General features: G+C 39.3%; 2 protein-coding genes across 4 annotated transcripts in view; one reads left to right on the top strand and one right to left on the bottom strand.

The window, feature by feature from the left end:
- The window catches only part of LOC138017042 (dnaJ homolog subfamily B member 9-like), a 12,342-nt gene extending 11,868 nt beyond the window's left edge, over positions 1-474 (bottom strand). For both annotated transcript variants that reach the window (XR_011125919.1, XM_068864251.1), the window contains exon 1: positions 84-474. Coding sequence is in view for 1 of the 2 variants with exons in the window: in XM_068864251.1 (XP_068720352.1) it covers positions 84-303 (220 nt within the window). In the remaining variant the exon portion in view is untranslated. The remainder of the gene's footprint in view (positions 1-83) is intronic.
- Positions 475-578: 104 nt separating this feature from the next.
- Positions 579-10,000, top strand: part of LOC138015649 (protein cereblon-like) — a 12,944-nt gene continuing 3,522 nt past the window's right edge. Inside the window, exons 1-10 of one of the 2 annotated variants that reach the window (XM_068862736.1) lie at positions 579-696; positions 2,342-2,418; positions 3,254-3,394; positions 3,739-3,800; positions 4,238-4,396; positions 5,401-5,578; positions 6,213-6,266; positions 7,903-7,987; positions 9,187-9,302; positions 9,682-9,743. In XM_068862736.1, coding sequence (XP_068718837.1) covers positions 588-696; positions 2,342-2,418; positions 3,254-3,394; positions 3,739-3,800; positions 4,238-4,396; positions 5,401-5,578; positions 6,213-6,266; positions 7,903-7,987; positions 9,187-9,302; positions 9,682-9,743 — 1,043 coding nt within the window. In that variant the 5' untranslated portion in view covers positions 579-587. Of the gene's footprint in view, positions 697-1,649; positions 2,419-3,253; positions 3,395-3,738; positions 3,801-4,237; positions 4,397-5,400; positions 5,579-6,212; positions 6,267-7,902; positions 7,988-9,186; positions 9,303-9,681; positions 9,744-10,000 lie in introns of both variants that reach the window. The other variant, XM_068862737.1, reaches the window with a different exon arrangement.

Raw genomic sequence — 10,000 nt, 5'->3', positions numbered from 1 at the left:
CATGTACCTCAACGTAGCCAAGACAAACTCAACTTCTTCGCGTTGGTCATTTACTATGTTCTCTCTAGATGTTGCCAACCTACCTTCCGCGATTTCGCGAAATTTAGCCTCTGCATCTTTTTGCTTATTTTTATCAGGATGGTACTTCATGGCAAGCTTTCGAAAAGCCTTTTTGATCTGTCTGTCGTTCGCATCCCTCGAAACACCCAAAATCTTGTAATAGTCCTTCGCAAGTGCCAAATCGATGTTCGCGAATACGCTAAAAGCTGCAGTCACAAGCAAAACGAGATTGTCACAATTCATTGTCTTTCACGCTTCAAGATTGAGTTTTAGGAACTCAGTGCACAGGCAAGTAATAATAAATATGTAAAAGTGAAGAGCTTGGAATCGCTGGAGTTTTTCACTAAAATTGCTATTACAAAATTGACCGGTTCGTGGCTCCACGAAGTGAAAACTGCAACGTTAGCTACGAAGCGTTTTCTGATTGGTTAGTTTATCTGCATGACGTTTCACTTCCTCTCTGACAGGACCTCTGACAGTTTGTATTTCCCACAAATCCTTGGCGTCGTTTTACGATCAAAACAAATATGGCGGACGAGTCATCGGACGAAGATATTGACGTACAGAATGGATACGATGGAGAATTGGACATTTTCCTTCCTGACGGTTCAGTGTCGGATACTAGTGATTCTGCAGGTAATGCTTCCTCGAAGAATGATGCAAAAGCTCATTTAGGAATGATATTACAGTGATGTTTTGCTTGCTTATGAATACTACATGTTGCACAGCTGTTTAGCTGCATGTACTTCCAAGATTCTAATCCTTGTTTACAAGAGCATCTGGCATTGGAGCCCTGAAGCGCTGCCGGCCTTTTGTTTCTCAGACTACGCTGCAGTCTATTTACAACGCCTTGATTCAACCTCATATTTTTTTATTACTGCAGTGAGGTTTGGGGGCATTGGGACATTCCATTTTTTATCCGCACCCCCCTATGGAAGGCATTTTTTGAAATGTCAAGAAGGACCCTGTCGGAATCTGGATTTTCTGCTCCAGTTTAGGGGGTTGGAATTGGGAGTCTTTGTTCTATACAAAAACGGGCCTGTCGGAATCAAGCTTCAGAGTAAAAGGAGCCTGTCGGAATCTAACTTCAGAGGTGAAAGGTGTAAGAAACAGCAACTGCGTATTTGAGAATTACGAATCAAGATTTATTCGAGTTCCATCTAGTCGAGCGACGTTTACAACACGAGGCTGGAACGCTTAAGCACATGCTACAGGTGCGATCACGTGTAAAACAGATTTGATTGGTTAAATTAACAATAACAGAAACATGTGGTTAAATATCAAAGTAACGCAACTTGTCACAAAAGGGACCTGTCGGAATCTGATTTCAGAGCAAAAGGGACCTGTCGGAAAAATGCCTTCCATACGGGGGGGGAGGTGCGGATAAAAAATGCAATGTCCCATTGTGGCACTACTTTGGCAAATATGCTCCAAATATTGCAAAACTTTCTAGTTGCGATTCTAGTTCTGGCCCCTTATTTGGACAGCTAGACTGGAAAAGGTTAATTAGATAATAAGCAACGTCAAATTCAAGTGGCCGTGGTCTATAAGTCGCTACACGGCGTTGCTCCTAATTACATGTATCTTAGCTCTCTTTTCAGTCAAAGAAATATCTCTTATAATTTGAGGGACAACAAGAACAAACTGGTCATTCCACTGCCCCGCACTAACTTCCTTAAAAACAGTTTGAGGTACAATGGTGCTGTCATCTGGAATAACCTTTCCCTGGAACTGCGGCAAGTGGAAACTATCAATAGCTTTCAAAGGGGCTGTCACAATTTTTTTGCCTGACCATTTATACACAGGATTCCTGTAAAGCAGGTTTATTAATTTCTTCAGGGGTGGGGATAATTTTTACACACCTAATATTTTAGCTTTATTTTAGAGGGGATTTTGATACTTTTAGATAGATATACAGAGCTTGTAGTGTTGTTATTTGTGACGAATTCACCGTGTCTAAATAAAGTTATTACTTACTTACTTACAAATGTATTTGCTCGCGTGTATAAATAAAAATAGACTCAATGGTACGTTAACAATAAAAATATAATAACAAGATTAATCCACACGAACAGGGTTTGCTATTGAGACAGTTTACAAATCCAGAACGTTTTTGGATATAACATGGATGTCTTTTTTCCCCAAAAGAAGAACAGACTCAGGCCTTGAATTAGTGGCTCCGAGGCAGATAATCATGCACTAACTTAATTACTACACTAGTAGAATAAAGTATCAGTAGTGTATCAGTATCATTGGTTTGTTTGCATGTTCCCATTTTCAGCTGAGATCGTTCAAGATAGTGGTAGTGAGGATAGTGACACCATGAACTTTGACCCCTCACTTCCTGCACAGCATCAGGTGAAGCACTAAACTTAGGTGACTTTATTACTTCAGAAAATTTGTAAGTCTTTCAAATGCTCTGTAAAATACATGTAGATAAAATAAATAATTGTATTGTGCATAATGCATAGTAATATTTATATTGAGAATGGCCTTATTAATAGATGGTTTTCACAGTGACATCATCAAATTCTAAAATCAAAACCGCAAGGTGTTTTGAATTTTTATCTTTCAGAGGTTGAAGATGACCTAGAAATAAATCTTTTTTCAAGTTTCCAGTTCCATAAAATGACTTTCTTTTAAAAAATACAGCATTTTGTATTTCCGAATATTTGTCAACATGTGTGACACCATAATTATACAAAGTTATTTGGTTGAAGAAAATGTCTATGCCTATGCATCTCAGTTGTTTGAGCATTTCAAGTACACCACCCTGTACATTAGGAGATGTATTTTATCTCATGAGCGAAAAGTAAGTGCTTTCTTTGCTACGTGAATTCCAGATGTTCGTATCGATTTCTGGCTGCGATATTGGTGCACAACGGTGGTGCACCAAGATGGCAGCTCCATACAAAACTCTATAAAGTTGCGTGAAATGCTTCGACAAATCTCCTACCGCACAGACCTGAGAATTGGTGAGGTGATTTATAAATATATGTGTCTCTTACAGCATTCCAAATTTTTTCGCTTATTTCATTTAACGGTTTCATTTTTTTTTGTGTGTGACAGTGAAAATGATCTATAGCCAACAGTTCATATCAAGCTGTGTATTGAATCCACTTTAGAATACAACTGTCAAGTAGATTTGCTCTATTTAAGCAAGTGTGTTGTTATTGTTTTCACACTGTAACAGTATCTTGGGGATGAGATGGATGAGTTTAGCGGTCGTACGTATCATGAGCCTGGGTCACATGTCAATCTTCCACTGTTGATGATGCCTGACTTAGTTCTGGTCCCTGGTCAAACCCTGCCTCTTCATTTGTTTCGTCCACAGGTTAGAAGATGATTTTAATCTATCCATAGACTGTAATATTAGGATATGGGCTTTCAGCAACTCAGCTGTAATAGAGTCAATCCCTGGGGCTATTGCCATTTTAAAGTCCTTATATGGTTTCCTTAACTTCACCTAACGTTGGCTCACTGACTGAAATCTCCTCACTTATTTCATTGAACTCGAATCCACAGTCTTCTTCACTAGTTATTGGGTTTTCTGGTTCTTCTCTATTAAGCACTTCTTTAACGTGCTCTGTCCATCTTGACTGCACTTCATCTTTTCCACTTTTAATAGGAGGTTTCCATTTTTGTCTAACACTCAAATTTCATTTGATTTGATTGCAGATTGTATCAATGATCAAGAATATCATAGAAAAAGACAGGACATTTGGGTTAGTAAATTCAAGGTAAGTTGGTCAGTAGACAGACCGGAAGTTATTCTATAAACAGGACTGAGCTTTTTTTTGTATCACTATGGGACGATAAGGCCCCCTATGGTCCCATCACAGATTACAGTGTTTCTTTTATTGCCAGAAACCATTCTTCCTTTCTGTTCTTCCTTCCTTTCATTCTTTTAGCCCTATCATTTAAATTCACTTTGAAGTGCTAAATATGAGTAGGGCAGGTGTCTGTTGACAATTTGTTTAGATATTAGTAACTAAAGGTACTTTTTACTTATGAGTAGATTGATCACAAAGCAACATTATTTCACCTGTTACGGCCACATGCAAGAGTCCATCAGGTGTAAACTTAAGATGTGCCCCAAATAAAGTTATTTTAAGTGCAGCTGTGGAGTGTAGGAAAGACCTGTCACCACATTTACTTTTTTGATATTATTCTTCAGAAATAGTGGCAATCAGAGCCAGCTTTTAGCAGCCATTGGTACAACTGTTGAGATATTTTCCATGAAAGAAGAAACTGATAGTGGTATTTGCACTTTGAGAATCAAAGCTACAGGGAGGCAAAGGTTTAAAATTAAAGAGCTGAGGAGACAAGTTGATGGGTCAGTATAATCATACATGGACTTTCATTTCTTTAGAGAGGCTTAAAAACACTTTGTGTTTAGATTGTACTGTTCTGGGAAAATAGTCACACCTGCCTGACAAAAGTTATTTCGATAATAAAATTACTATTAGTATTAAAGTAATATTATTATTGACACCCACCCACACCCAGAACACTAACCTCATAAATTGAAATTCCAGTGACCCTTTTCTGAAGAAGGGGAACAAGTAGCTTGACATGTACCAATCTGCCAAAGGTTCATCCCAACTAGATCTGCCTTCAGTTTACAGGTTTATCACAAACCTACAAAATGACCACTCCCAGATCAGTTGATAGCTCAGTAATTAACAGTTATTGTTAATTTAAGCTTATTATTCTACAAGGGAATGCTGGATATGAAGTGATAGATAAATATGCACCTTGTTGGTTGTAAAAAGTTTAAGAAAAGTAAATTCTTTGTCTATAGTGGAAGTGCACTTAGCTATTAAGCTTGTTCACAGGCACGCCACTTTTAATATTTATCTGAAAGAAACAATTCAAACTTAACAGAAACATGATTAGGAACCCCGACTGGCAGGAGGCAACCAGTTGGCAATTTACAACGAGTGGTAGAGTTGAATCTGGGACAACCGGCAACAAATCCAAACCAGAGGTTAGAACGGGACTGGAACCTGGGACGACTGCATGCAAACCAAACGTACTAATCGCTGGGCCATGCCACCTCCTCAATCATTTTATACCCAGCAAACCATTTTTTTCGGAGAGCTGCAAAAACGTCTTCAGCTTGCTTTAAAAAAATAAGTGCTTGAAAATAATAAGCCCCCCGGGGGGCTTAATAGAGGATTTACGGTATATGAAGTGATGACCTGTGTCGGAGTGCTGAGTGACATTAGGTGACGTGTTAATGTTGGTTCACTTTTAAGTTTTGGTCCAAAGGACAAAATACCAATTTAGTCATGGTACTGAGGCATGTTGTTCCCTTCTATTCTTGTCTGACTACAGAATCCTGCGAGCCACAGTCCATGTGTTACCTGAAATCACCCTTCCCTCCCACCCTGAAGGCTCTTTCTGGTCCTGTTATCACAAGTTTGGTTGCCAAGCAACCACAAGTGGCATGCTTGAAAAACCTTACCAGATCTCCACAGGCAAAAACAGGCTGGGGAAAACTAAGCACAAGAAGGTAGGGTTCTAACATTTCACAAGCTTTGGCAGAAGTGAGCTTTTGCTATTGCGCATACGTTCTGCGCATCTTGAGACACTCTGGTGTCCTGTGGGTGATGCTTACCAACACACGGGTATTTTTGCATGGTTTAAAACTATGCAGAGAAAGCAGAACTTAGCAAGTGCTCTTGCTATCCAAAAAGAAAATTGGGGATAACCATGCATTTTTCAGAGATAATTAAGCTTCAATTTGGAAAGGAATGGGATACATTGCTTTGTAATTCACAGCTTTTTACAAATATTGTTGATTAATTATCTTTGAAAAATACGTGGTTGCCCCCAATTTTCTTTTATGATTTGAATAACACTGTCTTGTTGAGATCTGCTTTCCCCACACATCCAGTAAACTGCACAAAAATACCTTTGAATTAGTAGGTACCATCCTTAATGAACAACCAAACTCAAATTCCAAGAGGGCAACCTTTGAAGTATTACAGTAAAAACAAATGGTTCAGGTCAGCACTCATACACAATCTTATGCAGGGGCCGGGGCCTTAGTAAAACCTGCAAGTTGATAACCTTAGGTAACCCTAAAGCTCATCATTTTTTTATTTTAAACACTACAGCCTTAATAAGAGTGGCTCTCTTTACAGGTACCCATTAGTCTCAGTTCCTGGCCAAGATGGGTTTATGAACAATACAACCCAGTAAGTCAAAGCATCTTCATCTTATTTACCAGACGAGCAGGATTAGCATTACACTTGTAACCATTCACAGGCAAATTAAACCTTAAACCCAGAGTGGTATTTTTCTAATAACGCACACAAAAAGAAAACAGAAAACAAAACAGTAGAGTGGAGTAGATATTTTTTTGTGCATGGTATCTGCATCATATTAAGTCTTCCCTTATGAACTACGCCAATCTTCCTAGCTGCACATAAAAAAGGATAATTAACAATTATTCTACGAGGGCGGGCTGGATATGAAGTGATAGATAACCAACAAGGCGTGTAGCGCCAAGTTGGTTATAATTATTTTATACCCAGCAATTCTTCCATGTTAATTAATTTTATCTGCCTCGGTCAATTCCGGTCCAAAACGGCTTTTGTCGGCCATTTCTTCTCAGAGCTGCAAAAATGTTTTCAGCTCCCTTTATTGCTGACGCCTTCCTTGACCATATTAGGTACAGCAGGTATATGAACTGATAACCTGTGTCCGGCAATCCGATGAAAATGCTGGAAATCTGATATCTGTAGTTCCGTTTTTAGTGAAGGTTATTATCCAGACCGTGTTTGAAGGTCCCTAAAACTTTAGGAAAGACTCTGACGACCCAATTTTGTCAAAATCTTCCAGAGAAGTTGCTTGCTGCAATTCCTTTAGCTTCTTCTTCTTTTTCTCAACCTTTTAAAGTGCGTCATTGGACATATGCCTCTCCCATAGTTTCCCAAATTTGCCGATTTTGTGTTGCTCTCATCCAATGGTTGAATTTGTCAAGATCATCGCGCCATCAGGTCTTTGGGTGCCCGCGGTTTCTTGTCAGCTGTCTCGTGTGGCCTCGAGGTGTTCACTGTCAGAGTGACTGTTATCAGTTCGTCTCATGACGTGACCAGCCCAGTTCCATTTCAGTCTGCTTGTTGCCTGCAAGCAGGCTCTTCCGTTGAAAATGGCGCACGGTCGAAATATCCTCTTCCGTTGAAAATGGCGCGCGGTCGAAATATAAGGGCTTGGTAACTGATCGTAGACCTGACGTTTTAGTACAATGGGCCTCTTTAGTTGGGCATTACGAATCTCGTATCCAACAAGGGCGAATAGCGATGTTTCTCCTGACGTCACCTATTGTTATTAATATGCCAACCAGAACCCAATTGGCTGTTGAAACAATGACTTCCTTTGTTCCTTGGTTGGCAAATTTGAATATCAAAAGAAATGTGACGTCAATGTTTGTAAACAAGAAATATCGCCATAGAATAATTGTTTTATTAAATTCTCAACCTTCGGTTTTATTTTAATTTTTAATTTTATTTAAGTTTATAACCGGAAAGTGATTCAAATCAAAACTTGACATTTGGTGCATTTTTGCACAGCTCTTCCGGCAGCTGTATCGTCAGATGTTACCAAGAAACTTACATGTCATGTTTCTCCAAGAAAGTTGCATTACCAGCGAAATCCTACTCGTCTGGACTTTTACAGCGTTTGGAAATAATGGGATAATTAGTTGTAGGTTCTAGGAAACCCTTAAGTTGCGTGTTGCTTATGTGGCGGGTCGTTGCGTGATGGGTGGTTGGACATGTACTTTTAGTAGTATTCATTCTATCCTTTTCTTCTTGTCTTGTTTCATTTTAGTACGTACTGATTGAGTTAATAAAGAGAGAATTAAAAAGTTGGAGTGAGACACTTCGTCTTGAGAATGTTCCTAATTCACCAACAGGTATTGATCATGAAAGGTGGAAGTGATCCTCGCACTAACTTAGATGTCAGCGGTGCAATGCTCTAGAGCAACTGCACTGGAATCCCAGAGGTCAAATGGGTTCAAATCCCTTTGAGGCCACCTGCTGCAGTTTTTAGGTGTCTATAAGAGAACTTTTTTTGGCAGTAAGGTCGTGTTCTATTGGTAAACCTCAACCGTTTCAACCGCAACTGGTTTCGGTTGAAGCGGTTGAGGTTTCCCAATAGAACGCTTTCCCAACCGTTTTCGGTTGAAACGCGGTAACTCCTGGCTGGGAATAGTCATTACCAGACTTCTCAGCGTTGACAAGTTGAGGTCTGAACGCAACACGGCAGGAGCCCGCGGCCGACTTTAAATGGCCCGCGTAAACGACAGCGGTTGCATGCTGCCAATGCTTTTTCTACCATTTCAACCTAGTTTGATGCCGGTTGAAAAAGTTGATCAACCAAACCAACCGAAACCGGTTTTTTTCCCAATAGAACACAAAAAAACCCAACCAAATCAACCAACTAAAAACGGTTGATCCCAATATAACACGACCTAAATTTTTTATCAAATGAATTGTAAACAACCTAGAACGTGTGACAGATTTGTGCGTGCGGGGCAACGTCGGCAACTAAACTAGTCAAACCGGTTCTCTACTGTACAATAACGAGGTGTACAAATATCTAACTGTACAATATCGTGCAATATTTGTACTCGTTTCCGGTGCGTTTTTTGTACAAAAACTAATACAGTTGGATAATAAATGTAATATATTTCATTCTGGTATTGATCATGATCTTGCATAATTCAGTTTTGAACTGACGGGTCCTACGGTTTTGTCAATTATATTGATGATTGATGCACAAATTTATGTTTTATGACTCCCAGCAAATTGCAGCTGCCTCTTAAAGAAACATTTCCGTATTTTGTGTGGTTTCTTATGTACACCCGTGGAGGAGCGAGTGATAAGCGTAGTTTTTCCGCTGATACCACTACGCAAACTGCTTTGAGGTCAAATTAAAAAATAACAGGAAAGCAAGGAGTGAGACCTATTCCCCTTACTAGCTCGGCCGTGGAACAAATGAAGGGCATGAAATATAACAGAATTTTCGACTTGCAAAGGAGGGAACTAGACTGACTTTTTAGGCGTTTTTGTATGATACACGATGATCGAGTGGAGATCGTTCTGATTTCAGAATTTTCTTTCTGGGTGGCTGCCAATATGCCTCTAGACGATAACCTCAGACTTCAAATACTCTGCATCAATTGCCCCACCCAGAGATTGAGACGAGAACTCGACATCGTAAGAAAGGTATTAAGAAAATAACGCTTTTTGCAAATTTGTAAAAGTCACTGTCTCGTTTCTTTATCGCTTTCTGTCCAGAAAACTTCCCATGTAGATTTTAATAACGAAGGTATTTTCGACTAACACAATGCATCCAAGTACTGTTTTAAAGCGAAAACGAGAATTCAGATCTTTGACAATTCAATTAAAAAAAAAAATTCATTCTCGTTGTCTCGTGTATTGCGAGTTTCATCGGTGAGACTTGTAAATCTCGCTTTTGGCTTAGTTCTGAGCAATTTCCTCACATCATTTTAGTATAATTCAGTTTGGAACATGATTGTATGGAATACACCCCAAACTCAGTCCCCTTCACTTACGTCTTCGTTGTCGTTATCCTTCTGTGCAGTGTAGTGTCTTTTGTTGCATGGAGTGCGACACAAGGATTGTGGAAAAAAGCGATTTATTCAGGTGAGTTGCTTCTTTTGTTTTGTTTAAAGTTGTCTTAAGGCAAACGCCCCTCAGTATTGGGTTTAGTAATTTATGCCTATTACCACCAGACACAGAACATTGGATACAATAATTAGCCAGACTTCGAAAAGAGGCAATGGCGCATAAAACGCGGGAAAATAGTTGAAAATAGTTGCATTCAAACGAGCATTTGCTCATTTGCAATATGTGGATAAATAAAGTCACTTGCTTGCTTACTTTAAATTCTTACTTACTTA

Source organism: Montipora capricornis, chromosome 9 (genome assembly GCF_036669925.1).
Source record: "Montipora capricornis isolate CH-2021 chromosome 9, ASM3666992v2, whole genome shotgun sequence".
Taxonomy (NCBI): Eukaryota; Metazoa; Cnidaria; class Anthozoa; order Scleractinia; family Acroporidae; genus Montipora; species Montipora capricornis.
This window is presented reverse-complemented; position numbering and strand designations above follow the sequence as displayed.